At 38.5% G+C, this 14,203-nt stretch overlaps 2 protein-coding genes across 2 annotated transcripts in view; one reads left to right on the plus strand and one right to left on the minus strand.

Annotated features, from left to right (window-relative positions):
- The first annotated feature begins 74 nt into the window (after positions 1–74).
- LOC109461572 (tyrosine--tRNA ligase, mitochondrial-like) lies at positions 75–8,055 on the plus strand. The gene is made up of 13 exons (XM_019757949.1): positions 75–121; positions 508–651; positions 1,208–1,355; positions 1,938–2,113; positions 2,911–3,012; positions 3,441–3,555; positions 3,932–4,010; positions 4,528–4,637; positions 5,616–5,714; positions 6,103–6,169; positions 6,446–6,634; positions 7,352–7,477; positions 7,942–8,055. The coding sequence occupies exons 1-13, from the start codon at positions 87–89 to the stop codon at positions 7,977–7,979; spliced, it is 1,428 nt and encodes a 475-aa protein (XP_019613508.1). The 5' UTR covers positions 75–86; the 3' UTR covers positions 7,980–8,055.
- A 398-nt stretch (positions 8,056–8,453) lies between these two features.
- The window catches only part of LOC109461549 (TBC1 domain family member 16-like), a 63,799-nt gene continuing 58,049 nt past the window's right edge, over positions 8,454–14,203 (minus strand). Inside the window, exons 8-11 of the mRNA XM_019757931.1 lie at positions 13,858–14,044; positions 13,162–13,278; positions 12,060–12,266; positions 8,454–11,532 (exon numbers count right to left, since the gene is read on the minus strand). Of these exons, the coding sequence (XP_019613490.1) occupies positions 11,314–11,532; positions 12,060–12,266; positions 13,162–13,278; positions 13,858–14,044 (730 nt within the window). The 3' untranslated portion in view covers positions 8,454–11,313. The remainder of the gene's footprint in view (positions 11,533–12,059; positions 12,267–13,161; positions 13,279–13,857; positions 14,045–14,203) is intronic.

Raw genomic sequence — 14,203 nt, forward strand, 5'->3', positions numbered from 1 at the left:
TTTGTTATTACACGCATGACATTATATTGCGAATGAATTAAAGTATTTATTTCCACCCCACAGATGAATGAACTTGTCCATACAAGATGGCTGCGCCCATGGTCACATTTTCCCTGAAAAGGTAAGTATTTCCTTTCTCGTGTCTCCAAAAGCCACGCATTGAATGTCATGTTCTTGCTAGACAGCAAAAGAAAGGTGTCGTACCTAGCTTCCTATTTCCAACGTTATTCCTAGCCTCACAAACGAATATATTGCCAGTGAAAAGAGGAGAGGAGAGGGGGGGCGGTTACAAAAGATGCTCACAAAAATATTTTGCACATCGGAGTTTCAAAGGCCCCGTGATGAGATGTATTCTATAATTTGATAGTATCTAAAATTAAAAACTGTATGTCACTTAGATGATTGGACCTATCATGTCGTACTCTCATTGGCTAGAAACAGAACTCTTCAATTCAATACACCTACGTACGATATATTATATATGATAGTGCAACACGTTTTCTTCAGACTATACAGAAGTTTCTGTGTACTGCGACCACATCTGTTCGGAGGTAGTAAGAAACGGACTCTGTGCAGAAACTATGCAACCAAGGCCAACATTCTCACCCTACACGAGAGGGGCGTGTTTGTCGACATATTTCCAGAGGCCAGGTGAGTAATTAAAATGTCACAATGAAAAATAGGTATCATATACTTAACAATGATGTAAGTATGTCTTTTAAATGTAAGTTTACTGTACTTTTTCTGTGCTATGTAATTATGGCATTTTAAATGTATTTGAGCCTTGGAAGACTAACCTAGCAGGTCTGAAAGGTTTCGTAATAAATTTTAATAAATTACCATTGTCTTCATCATGTATAATTCACGAGCATAACAGAGCATAACTTTACACTGTACACTATTAGCTATGAATCTTGGTGCCGCCGCACCGCGTGCTTGCAAAGCTTGTGTGTTATGCTGAAGGGCGGTTATACCGGCTCACAGCGCAGTCATGCATTAGAAAAATTGTTATATGATCTATATGATTTTTTTTGCTTGTATTGATGAGGTATTAATATTCACTATTAAGTACCCGATGTGCCATACTAGTAAGTAAATAGGCACAGGAGGAACTAAGGTGCTAAGGTAACGTATTGATGTATGATATTATTCTAGGAACAGTTTCAAGTACATGTATAATCTAAAGTTATTCTGTATAATTTTCTAGTATTGAGCTTCCCAAGCTGCTGCAGTCTGGTCCCCAGTGTGTGTACTGTGGGTTTGACCCGACAGCGGACAGCCTCCACATCGGTAATCTGCTGGCCATCATCGGTCTCCTGCACTGTCAGAGGGCTGGACACAATACCATAGCACTGGTCAGTTGGAAGTTTTCTCTTAAACCTATGTAATGTTACGTATGTCAGCACGTCGGCAGAACGTACTGCGCCTGTGCAAAACCCTGGTTTTTTACGGTTTTCGCTGGATGTTTGGTCAACATGGCATCAAAATTTTTCCTGTTACAGATGATATCTTTTCCGACATAACATTTGCAAACTACTGCCAGGATGCCAACCATATATATATATGCAAATACGACACTATACGTTCTATCGGAGTACTATGCATTACATACTACAGGTTTTGCGCAGGTGCAGTACATTCTGGCAACGTGCTACATATGTCACACTTATGCAATTCATATATAGATATGCATAATATATAAGTATACAATGTGCAGATGTTAAAATATGCTTAACTGCTTAACTGGAAGAATAACTTAAATGCATACCCTGAGAGCCAAGTGTTAGGGAGTTGATATGTTTCATATTTTATGATTTCCAGCATATAGTTTTTGTCTTGGCCTTTTTTACTTGTCCACAAATCAAGAAAATTCACCAGATACATCAGAAAGTCCTGTTCAGTTACATAACTTATAATGGCTTGATATTTTTTTCCAGATTGGAGGTGCGACAGCCAGAATAGGTGATCCAAGTGGAAGATCAAAAGAGAGAGAAGCACTAGATATAGATCAGCTGCAGACCAATATAAAGGGGATTGAAACTACTCTACGGCAAGTCTGCAAAAATCATGAACAAGACATATGGAAAAGCCCCAAGGAGTTACCCCCTCTGAGGTGAGTACTGACTAACTGTTTTAAGTTTAATTTCTTACCAGGTTAGGTTTCTCTAGCACTAAGGAAAGGGATGGTACAGGATAGTACAAGGGGGTAGGTCCTTCAGCACCAAGGAAAGGGATGGTACAGGATAGTACATAGTGGGGGAAGGTCTTTCAGCACCAAGGAAAGGGACGGTACAGGATAGTATAAGGGGGAAGTTCTTTCAGCACTAAGGAAAGGGACAGTACAGGATAGTACAAGGGGGAAGTTCTTTCAGCACTAAGGAAAGGGATGATACAGGATAGTACAAGGGGGAAGGTCTTTCAGCACTAAGGAAAGGGATGATACAGGATAGAACAAGGGGGAAGTTCTTTCAGCACTAAGGAAAGGGACAGTATAGATAGTACAAGCAAACACATGCTCATCTCCTGATGTGGTTTGACCTACTGATAACTCTTACCTTTTTCCAATCAGCCAGGAGGTTGACATATTTTCATACTCGCCAATTCTGTCTGTAAAGATGACAGATCTAGACTAGAGTGAGTGGCCATGATTTTTGTCCATCATCAGCCACAAGATTTGTTACTAAATGACATAATGATGTGTCCAAGGACCACAGAACAGAGGCAAATGGCAAGCAGCCCCTCAGTTAGGGGAACAACAGACAATAAACCGGATAGAGAAAGAGAGGGAGATTGACTCTAGACAAGACACTGTCCCAGTAATAGCTTGACAGTACTAGTATACTTTACTAAACTTTACCAACACTGTCCTTGTGTAAGACACCCTGTTTATGCCTTGACTATCTGTTACAGAATAGAGAACAACTCCAGCTGGTACAGACAGCAGAACGTGGTGGACTTCATGTCTACAGTTGGGAGGCATCTGAGGATGGGCACCATGCTGGGGAGAACCAGGTATGGAGCATGATATTAACCTCTGTGGACGGAGGGCTTGTGAATCTATAGTTATTTTACATTAGTCACCCTTGTAGAACCATCAGTCTTTTTCTGTTTAAATTTACATTGTATATTAAATTGTGTTGTGTTTTCAAATTACATGTTTAATGTTTTGTTACAATACATTGTTTAATGGATAAATACTGCAAGTCTTACCACCACTACTATTACTAGTATTAGTGTCCTGTCACCTGTATAATGGTACGGTCCCCAAAGTGGTTGGTTATTCTAATAACCGACCACTTTTGATGTTACGACCTGATAACTGATGGGAAATGGAGGCTTCTCATTGGTCGACGTTGCCTGACTATATGGCAATATGTGTTAATATTAAGTCAGTAAGAGTAAGGTGGGAATCACTTAATATTGGCTGTTCTGTTTGCTAGTGTACAAACTAGACTGAAGTCAGCTGAGGGGATGAGCCTGAAAGAGTTTACCTACCAGATGTTCCAGGCGTACGACTTCTTACACCTGCACAGGGAGTACAGCTGTCTCATACAGGTGAGAATCTCATTCTTCTTACTCAAACAACTTTTACCACTTATGGTCACTTTACAAGTTTAGCTTTGGAAAAATCATTGCTTGGGAGTTTGAAGTTAACCTAAATCATCCTGAAACATTGTGCTTTAACTTCTTTATCTATGCACAGTGATATTTTACAGTTGTCAACTGAAAGTACAAGTTTCTGTTTTGTCACGATAGCTTTACTTCTGTTGTAGTAAATCGTGTTGCCATCGTGGAAACGTTTGTGTTTAATTACATAGTTAGATTAGATAAGTTCTCACTGTCTTACCATATTTGTTGCGGTCAGCATTTTAAACTTTGTATAGATCCGTATCATTTATGAGTTTTGACACCATTTTGGTCCCTTCTGCAGCTCGGGGGGAGTGACCAGATGGGAAACATGATGACTGGGCATGACCTTGTCAGGAAGGTCACAGGCAAGGAGGTGTATGGTCAGTACAGCTGTGTCTGCAAAGTCTTTATAACGTCGTGTCCAGTTAAGACTTCAAATGGTTTGGACAAATGATGACAACTATCTGATTCACACTCATATAGACTTGTCTCTGGTTAGAAACATTGCCAATATACATCTTCTGCAAAGTTTCAAGCTTGAAATGAATGTTGTTTGTTTATTTATTTATTTCATCTTAAAACGGCTGGGTAGCCCATTCAGCTGTTAGAAGCTGCTTTCCAATGGGGCCCAGTATACAATCACACAGGACCAGACATGGTTATATTTACTAGTAGTCAGACAACAAAAGGTGGACAACAGTCAAGTAAAATTTGATGCAAAACAAAAAGCATTATCCATAAATCAAAGTCATCATAAAGTTGTTTGTTTGCTAGCCTACATCTGTATGTTTTTAAACAACGAAAAGTCATTTTCTACTCAATATACAAAGAACGTACAGGTTTCGTTCCTTTTTTGTGCTTACAGTTACATACTTTTTTTGTGTTTCACACCCACAGCCATCACAGTTCCGTTGGTGACCACAACGTCAGGACAGAAGCTGGGTAAGACAGCTGGGAACGCTGTATGGCTCAGCAGGGACAAGACATCACCATTTGAACTGTATCAGGTACAGGCATTTGTCTTCAGTTCTCAGACAAAAAGTATTTACTGCAACTAGTACATTTTTGTACCCTGGTGCATACATTGTAGTAGTAGTTGTACTTCAGTGTAGACATGTGATTTTTTCTTCTTATTCAAGTATATTGCTCAAAACTTGTTCCCTGTGGAAACTGAAGTGCCTTAGTTTATTACATGTATAATCTTTTCAGAAATTGGAAGTTGTCAGCCAGGGATTGAAATCTTTTTTAGTGCGTAACCTAAGCCAAAAGCTAGGTTGCCCATCAATATTACAGGTTGCCGTCAACACTGACTGTTTATTCTAGAAAGCATGTCATAAGTCAGGCCACCTGTAAATGTATTGCTCACATGCTAGCCAAGGTGGGACACAGATTATTTCAGAATTAAGCCAAAACTTTTGCACCAGGCAACTTGGCATCTCCAATTAATCTCACACAGAAACTATAACTTGGGTGGTGAGAGTGGGTATTTCAAACCCTGTAAGCTATGCTTATGCATTAGTAATGACGAATATAGTACACACATATAAAGCTGTATCAGTGTAGGTTCTAAGGCCATGTTGATTTGATTATATGGATGACATCTGTGCGCGCATGAATTTTCGGCCGTTTCCACAAAAAAAAAGTTTTCAACCATACTGTAAATCGTAACAGTTGCAAAATGAGCAAAAATATACCATAAGTTACAAAAAAATTAATAAAAACTATACCAATGTCGTAGAATGCCAAAATCAAACGAAAAAAGACGAAATTGTAAAGAAATGAACTTGAAGACTAGATTATTAGCCAAACCATATTCTGTGCCATTTGCTCAACCCTCATGACCACGTAGATTTCATAATGAAAAGAACTTTTTTTTTGCAAAACTTTTTTTTTATTCGCACGCGTGCATCAGTTTTGGGGCTCCCGGAGGATGTCATCCATATAATCAAATCAACATGGCCTAACCAAGATTCTTGTGTCCACAGTTCTTTGTCCGACAGCCAGATTCCATCATGGAGAATTACCTGAAACTCTTCACCTTCCTGTCCACGGCTGAGATCGCAGACATCATGAGAAAACATTCCGTAAGCAAACGTTTCAGACAACCCCCCTTTTGTCTTGTGATCACAATCCAGTGAGATAGTGTCAACCAGTGATTTAGACTGTACTACTTTGTAACAGGGGATGTTTCCATTACTTGCAATAAACTGGTGGATGTACTCATTGTCTCAAGCTCAATACAACAGTGATTTAGGCTTTATTTGTCATTATTATTAACTTATTCCTAAGAATGTATGTATAACATGTAACACAATACAAGAACTCATTGCAGCAACTTTAAAATAGCATACCATTAGAAAATAATACAGGTATTCACCACAGTGTAATTTTTTTTCACTTCAAGTCCCAGGTCCATCACTGTATCTAATGAAGTGCCCTACTTTAACCTTTCTTGAATTACTTTCCACACAGAATCATCCAGAGAACAGACTGGCACAGAAAAAGTTAGCAGAGCAGGTCACAATACTGGTCCATGGAGGTTAGAACAGTATAATCTCTTCTTCATACTCCCTACTCTAGATCTCCATATGTTAGAGTTATGACTACACACATTGGAACCCATATGAACTTGGAATAATATTTTCAGAAACATAGTCATTTTCTTTAAATGATACCCATTTTTTATACCAAGAAATCTGCATTTCTGGGACGGCACTAAGACTGACGATGGGTGAATGAAAAGGCCTCAAAATGTATCACACGTACACTAAAAGTCAGTGTGACTTGGAATTTTAAATTTTCTCCTTTCCTACAGTGTCAGGCCTGGAGTCAGCCCTGCGCTGTACCAAGGCCCTGTATGAAGGTGGGTTAGACGTGCTACAGAGACTGACAGAGGAGGAGATGAAGCTGCTGTTCAGTGAAGCTCCCACCACAGAGATGGTGTTAGAACCAGGACTGAGTCTGCTGGATGTGCTGGTCAAGGCTAAAGCTCTGCAAGGGGAGGGTGAGTGAGTGTATGAATGAATGAATGAATAAATGAATGATAAATGGACGAAGCTACTGTTTAGTGAAGCTCCCACCACAGAGATGGTGCTAGAACCAGGACTGAGTCTGCTGGATGTGCTGGTCAAGGCTAAGGCTCTGTCAGGAGAGGGTGAGTGGGGATAAACTACACAAGAACTGCTGTTAAATACCATATAAAGTTCTATGTACACATGATATGGCATGAAAATATGAAAAGGTAGACCATATTTACCCCCAATAGTCTTTAGTGAGCTAAACTGGTGGGTGATCCCTTTGTATGCCAGTAGAGTAGAGTCATAAGTGATAAGAAAACCACTCAGGGGACAGATAAAATATGGTCTATGTGCACAGGTCGTCAATATACTAGACAGGATTCTTGACAATGGAAAAAATAATCAAAGGAACCACAGAAAGTGGTCACAGTGGCCAGGTGGTCCTTATGTAGAGGTGATCACTTGTACAGGTATGAGTGTATATTGAAGTGGTCTTTCCATTTCAAAAATTCTGATGTGAATTTTGTGATCACAACGGCACATATTACACGTATTAGTAAGTAACAGCAATTTAACAAAATGCATGCAGGATTTTATCACTATAGATATTGTACTAGACTGGGTCTTTATATGGTAACCGTTAAATTGTTTCTTTGGAAAATCACCTGATTTGTCATTGCTAATTTCTATTGTTTTTGTTTCAGTGACGGGTTGGCACATTATAACTGACGGGGGGGTGTGGATCAACAACGTGAGACAGACAGACCCCCGTCACGTGGTAGTGCCCAGTCTGCACATACTGGACAACAACATCTCTATTGTCAGAATAGGTAAAACTCTTACAACTCTTGTATGTTTTCTACAATAAATAGTACCGTTGGAATTTCATACATCATGATGTATCTGTGTGTGTGTGTGTTTATACATTTCTTTAATTTAATTTGGCCCATTAGAAAGTGCATTCCGGTACAAGACATACATGTAGATTTACACCTTTATCAAGTACTGTATGCTACTACATTTTGTACGACTGCTACAATTTATGTAATAACTACATTGTACTATGTTGTCTTTATCATGTAGTATATTGCATCTTTTCATTCAAAAGATAAAAAAATCTACCACAGCCCTAATCCACATTTCATGTGCTATATACATGTACTTTTAGTTCAGAGATTTGATTTCGGAGCCCATACCACTTAACAGTTCAAATTAGGAAAAATCCCTAGTCCTAATAAGAGTAACTATGTATTATTTGTCATTTATTCAGTCCTCAACTTCTCTTGTGTTTCAGGAAAGAAAAGGTATCATCTCATCAAATGGATAAGATGACCATCATCTTCATCAGACCTAGTGGTATATTGCAGTTGTATTTGTACTGAGAAAAAGCTCCCTGGGACAAAGTTACTAGTAAGGCCACACCAATTTAATTTGTTGGTTCTTGGATTCGCCTCTTCATTTTTTCTGATTTGCAAAAAAAAAGAAGATTTTGGTTCTGAATCAACAAAAAAATGCTCATATTTTGCCCCAACAGTGAAGGAATGTCCTTTTCTTTCTATAGTTGTAACAGTTTTTCCATCTATCAATGCAGAGTTTAATTAAAATTTCAAAATTCATTGTTTAGTCCCAGCCTTTTGTGTTCACTTCACAGCATTTGGGGCTATAATAGGATGCCTAGACCTGTTTTTATTTTTATTTTTTCGCCCTGTCGCTTCATATATTTTCTAAAGAAATCCGAGAACCAACAAATTAAATTGGTGTGCCCTACATGTAATCTTCAGGGGTCAGAAATGACAAGAGACGGTTTTGTTCATCTTGCTTTATTCTGGATGCTTACAGTATCACACTGCATTCATAACAGTGTGCCAGACCCATCGTATGGGCCAGGTTTGGGACATACCTAATACAGCTCATACAGCACTCTACAGTCCAAGTGGTCAAGAAAAATACTATCATCTCTTTGGAAAGTAAACTTCTAGAGTAAATATCTGAATAAATATTGTAAATACATCTAAATGTCATGCTTGGAGATTACTTTGTTGTACTATGCCTCTACTTTTGTCCCTGTCAAGACAAATATCAATTCTGTGGTCATTATTAATATGACCTTGCCGGCATGACCTGCCATGGCTTTTGAAGAAGTGGGATGTGCAAGTTTAGTGCTAACATAGCTCCAGGCACATAGCGATCAGCAATGTGTTGCCAAACTAGCATCAGCATAACTACAATATACATGTACAGCACACAAATACATGATTGTACAGTGACAAATTTTTGAAAACAAATTGTAAGCTAAAGAATACAAGCACGACAGAATTTTGAAAAACATTGCTTTGAAGGTGAAGAAATTCATTCATTGAATGAATTACAATCATTGAAATTTGGTTGCTCATTTACAAATATCAAGGAGATTTAAACCTCCTTGCAAGTATCAACTGGTCTTTTTTTAATTAGCACAATCATTCACAGCATATGACAAGCAAGCTGGCACAATTGATATTTTATCCAAAGCAAAGACAAGCAGCAAACACATCACACATATCACACATATATGTGCTTCACATGAAATGTAAGGAAGTCTACAATAACTTAATGCCAATTGGCGAACATTTCAATTTTACTTACACCACATTTATATCACTGTAATAACTTGTAATAATATAATCATATTACATATAAATTACAATCTTGCAGCCTTGTACAACTCTAGTCGTTCTATCTCACGCATTGTCAGCTTTCCACATTCTCTACACACATTTACGTTTTTTTCTCTCACGAGCATGTCACACAAACATGGCTAACCACTCTAGCAGCAACAGTCAATACATCTCTCACCACAGCACCTATCTTACAACATGCTTCAGCTACAGCTTTAGTTGGAAGTTTGCCTGGAATGTACCATGCAGTGTATGTATTCATGTCTAACAACAGAGACTGAGCTCAATTAAAAAAAAGTACTTTTGGGCTTTGTACCAAAAAAAAATGATATGTAACTTAACTTGATAAAAAGGGTGGTAAGAAAACTAAGTCATACACCATAAAACAGTTACTCAAGCAACGGAATAAGATTTTGTCATATCCACTTGCTTGAGTAACGGTTTTTTGGCGTATCTCAATTACCTGGATGTCTAACCTTCACTGACGAAACTAAGTCATACATCCCAAAAAATTTCTTACTTCTTAGTCTGCTTTTAGGGGGGCAAAAACAATGAAGGATATCTGAATGAACAATTAACAAAGTAATGTAGAAGAACAGTAGTCAACAATTTTGAAGTGATATGCTGGAACTGAATCACTGATCAGATCTGAAACAAAACTTTCTTACACAAACTTTCTGTTCTGTAGCTTAAACAGGGAATGCATGTTGTTTACTAGCACCATACATGTACCGACCTACTTCTTAGGTCTATTATTTACATGAAACATAGCCATTTCATAATGCTATCAGGTTACACAAATGAGAAGTAGTCAAATAAATGAGATATAAATTTACAACTGAATACATGTATTTTGGAGTATACCAAGTTAATTAATATGTGATACATGTATGATGATGTATCTTTGTACAACAGTAGCATTATGCCATACCCTAACAAATATAGAAATACATTTTACTTTAAGCAAGTTAGTAACATCTATACATTGTACTTTATGTGACAATTTACTAGCGGCAAGGAACAGTAAAATTACTGACTAAAGTTAAACTGACTTTCTGTGTTCTTGTGAGTTCTCTTTGTTCACAAGTACTGCTGACAGAACACATTCATGTACCATCATTATAAGGTTCTCTCAGCGGTACTTGTACTTAGCCTTGTTGGTACTCACTGGACTAGTTAATGGTCTGTGCCAGCACTGCTCTGTCAACCATGGCTTATGAACTTTCCTGGCAAGTTCCCTCATGCCATGGGTAGCTCTTAAGGCCTTTTTGGGATCCTTCCAACACAAGCTTAGGTTGACAACTCCCTTAGAAGCATCAATCTTACGGCTACTTATTTTGGACAGCGCAGAGCTTTAATTAACCTGCAACAGTTCGTGTTGCCAATTTGTGAAAGTGGTTTCAGCAGGACCAAGCAGATACAGCACAGCAATGGGAGCCATTTGAAGGATGAGTTCAGTGTTAGAAGTTTACAAGCCTTGATGTCACTAAGTTCACCTACGAAAGACAGAGGTATCATCGGGGCAATTATAGATGGACACAATAATTGTTATATCTCTTCATCCCCATTTTCTTATTTTTCACCAAAAAAAAAACGTTATTTTCATTCATGAACAGTGAAGTATAAGATTTACTTTGCTTCATGTCCAGACTTTGGAATGTATTAAACTTGTGAAAGAAATACCTCCTAATAATTGCATCTAGTGTAGATGATTTTATACATTCATCAAACTATGACCCTCTCACTGTTGACTTTTGCTGCAAACAATACAACTTTGAGAAAGGTATTTTAAAAGTACTTACTAGCTAAATGATGAATAATGTGAGAATGATAATTATAGCTTGAGGTTTAATGTTGCTCTGCTTAAAAGAAAAAACTATATAATGATAAGTTCACAATTAATTCTCAGCTTAAAGCCTATCAATGTCTTGATCCGATTACTAATAGACTTATTCTTTAAATTACCTCATTTTTCACTGATTTGCATGACTAGGTCCAGTTAATTATTACTAGAAGAATTTTTCGGGGAAGATCTTATTTGTGATTGGTTTCTCGTGCTGGGGCGAGGTCCCGCCGTAGGGGCAGCCGTCCTCGTTGTGACACCCCGTACACTCCACGGTGGGCACGTGCCCGCTGTCCCACATGCCCGGCCCGCACGTCTTGCACAGGCCGTGGAGGGTGCAGGGAATTCTGGGAAGGAGGCGGAACTGGTGCAGCAAACCTCGAGCCTGGAGGCGAGTAGAGGAGAAATCAACAGTCAACACAAATAGAAAGTAGAAAGGTAACAATTGCATAAATGCATAATGTTTACCTTCGCATATGGTCTGCTCTGTTAATTCTTACTCAAAACACATTCATATATACATGGTCGGACAGGAGTCTAAATCCCTCCTGCTATAAAATTGCAACATGATGTAACCCAACACCAGTTACCATGGTGACAGATGTCTGGTGAAGGTCATTGACCTTATTTGTTTGGAGAAGAAGGAGAGGAAGAAGAAACAGCAAAAACAATATGTTAATGACAGTCCTTCTATGAAGGACTACAGTACATGTAGATTGTACAAAATTGTCTTGAATACGTCATGTACTACTAGTACCTAGTGTTGAATATTTTGCTCATTAAAATATCTCCAGTGTCACTGACGAAAGGTAGTGGATACTACCTGAAACGTCTGACCAAAATCATATCCAGTTGCTTGAGTAACTGTTTTCTTCGCATATCTAGATATGTACATTTAAGAACTTTTTTCACCTTTCTCAAGACAACATCCCCATTCATGTGCATGGCCAGGTTACTGAAGTGGAGCAGCATCTCGTCTGACGGTAGCTTCTGCTGCACCACATCGTCCCCGTACACGGCAATGATCGCCAGGCAGATGAACAGGTGGAAGTAGTCTGTCTGGTAGTGTGCCCAGCAGGCTTCCCACATCCTCAGGGCATCTGCCTCTGGAAACTCCCTCTGGTGGGGGAAAATGGTACTGCAGTTTAGTGCCAGCCAAGTGAGTAAAATATAACTCGGTAGATTATTGACAGAACTGAAGATTTCCTGGCAAGGTGAAAATTAAGATGTAGGGAAATTCCAGCACATATTACCAATGATGATGAGTTTACAGTGTAGCTGTAACAAAACATTTAAAACTTAAAAATACTGAAAAAGTTTAAAATGATTTAAAAATGTCTGCTTGCTGAATAGAACAAAATACTTGGGTTTGCAGGATTTTGATGTGATGAACCTAGAATCTTTTCAACATGTAAATATTGTAAACATCACTGAGGAACGAAATGTCACATTTGATTACGAACGTACATGTAGCAATGATCTTTGGTAAAGGTGAGGATTTATCCTTTTGATGGAAAACTGATGATGGGAAATGCCACCAACTACAGTCTGTCAAGCAGAAAGTTGGCTAGTCTACCGCTTGACATCTTCTGAGACAATTTTCTCTGACTCAAAGATCAATGTTGTGATCTTGCATGAGAGCCATGCTTAGTTACTGTTACAGTAACAGTTATAAGATATTGAAAAATAAAAAAAAAAACATTGTAAGACTGTGAACATCATTTTTTTCTAAAGACATTATGCTGAACTACACTTGTCAATAACAATAGATTCGAAACACCGAGAATGTTGTGAATGTGTTATAACTACTTCATATAGGACTGTTCAGTTATAGCAAAGGCTGTAGGACTGATCGATATCGATTTAATTTAGGATTTTATAATGGAGGGCATATATAGTACTTCAGCACAAAGTACATACTTTTATTAGAAAGAAATTTTTTATGTAGAAGATGAACATCTAAAACTGCACCTACAGACAGCATCTGTGGATAGAACTAGACAAGGACAATCACCTTGAAACAGAGCAGGATCCATCTATGACAGAAGAGAAGTTCCATGGCGTCCCCCAGGGTGACCAGGTGTTGGTAGAAGTTGGGCTGCATCACTCTCAACAGCTCCCGTAGGTACATCTAGAAAACAGGTGGGCCAGAAAATAAGGATTTTTAATTCAACGCTTTCCTCAGATGGCGTAAGTATATTGATGTACATATTGTGAAAAGGCACAGTTTCAATCAGTCCACAGATGAGAAAACTCTGCATGTAATAAATAGTTCTCCTGTGTGATAAAAAAAATCTGTAAATATTTCAGTAGTAAAGTCTTGAGTAAATAGTAGAGTGGACTCATTCCTCAAGCTAATCGATATCTTGCACACGCAGTTGTCCCTCATTAAGACATCTGGAGCCACGTAGTTCATGTTTAGAACTTTTATTCAGCCTGTCACACAACTGGTTTTGCCTAGTTTGTAGCTTCTTGAAGTGTACAGAAATCAAATGACACAGGTTCACAAAGTTCTGGCTTTTATACCTATCCCAGTAGTAAAGTTTTAAGTTAATTTTTGGGGAAATAATTCAAGTAACGATTGAAAAAGGGCCAAGTGGTCTTGACACAGAAGTGATCATCACAAGTACAGTTTGACTGTACCCAAGTGTTTTAAATCTTTCTTCAGAGGAAACTGGTCCAGGAGTGAAGAAGGGACCACATTTCTCACCAGCTGTTTGTCCATGTCTGCGTCAGTGGGAGAGCTGACAAAGATGGTGTTCTGCATCAGTCCCACAAAGCACCAGAAAGCGTCGGCCTCGTCGTGTACCTCCACCAGTACCGGGGCCAGCAGGTCAGACATGCCCTGGGTGTACCCCATCGACGGGTTGTAGTACGCATAGTTCAACAGGATCTTCCTGGAATAAAAAGGTTTATTTGGTCAAAATACAGTGTCCCAACAATGATTTGTTTGGTCAAAATAGAATGTCCCAACAGTGGCAGCCAAAGGGCTTAAATTTGATCGGGACATGAGTTTAAAAATCATATTGTAGTACAACAAAATTTAATACAAAAAC

This window comes from Branchiostoma belcheri, unplaced genomic scaffold (assembly GCF_001625305.1).
Source record: "Branchiostoma belcheri isolate BF01 breed outbred unplaced genomic scaffold, Haploidv18h27 scaffold112, whole genome shotgun sequence".
Lineage (NCBI taxonomy): Eukaryota > Metazoa > Chordata > Leptocardii > Amphioxiformes > Branchiostomatidae > Branchiostoma > Branchiostoma belcheri.

Coding starts and splice junctions, on each gene's coding strand:
- LOC109461572 (XM_019757949.1), top strand. CDS start 87: ATGGCTGCGCCCATGGTCACATTTTCCCTGAAAAG. Junction 652..1,207: donor GACATATTTCCAGAGGCCAG/GTGAGTAATTAA, acceptor ATAATTTTCTAG/TATTGAGCTTCCCAAGCTGC. Junction 3,013..3,440: donor ACCATGCTGGGGAGAACCAG/GTATGGAGCATG, acceptor TCTGTTTGCTAG/TGTACAAACTAGACTGAAGT.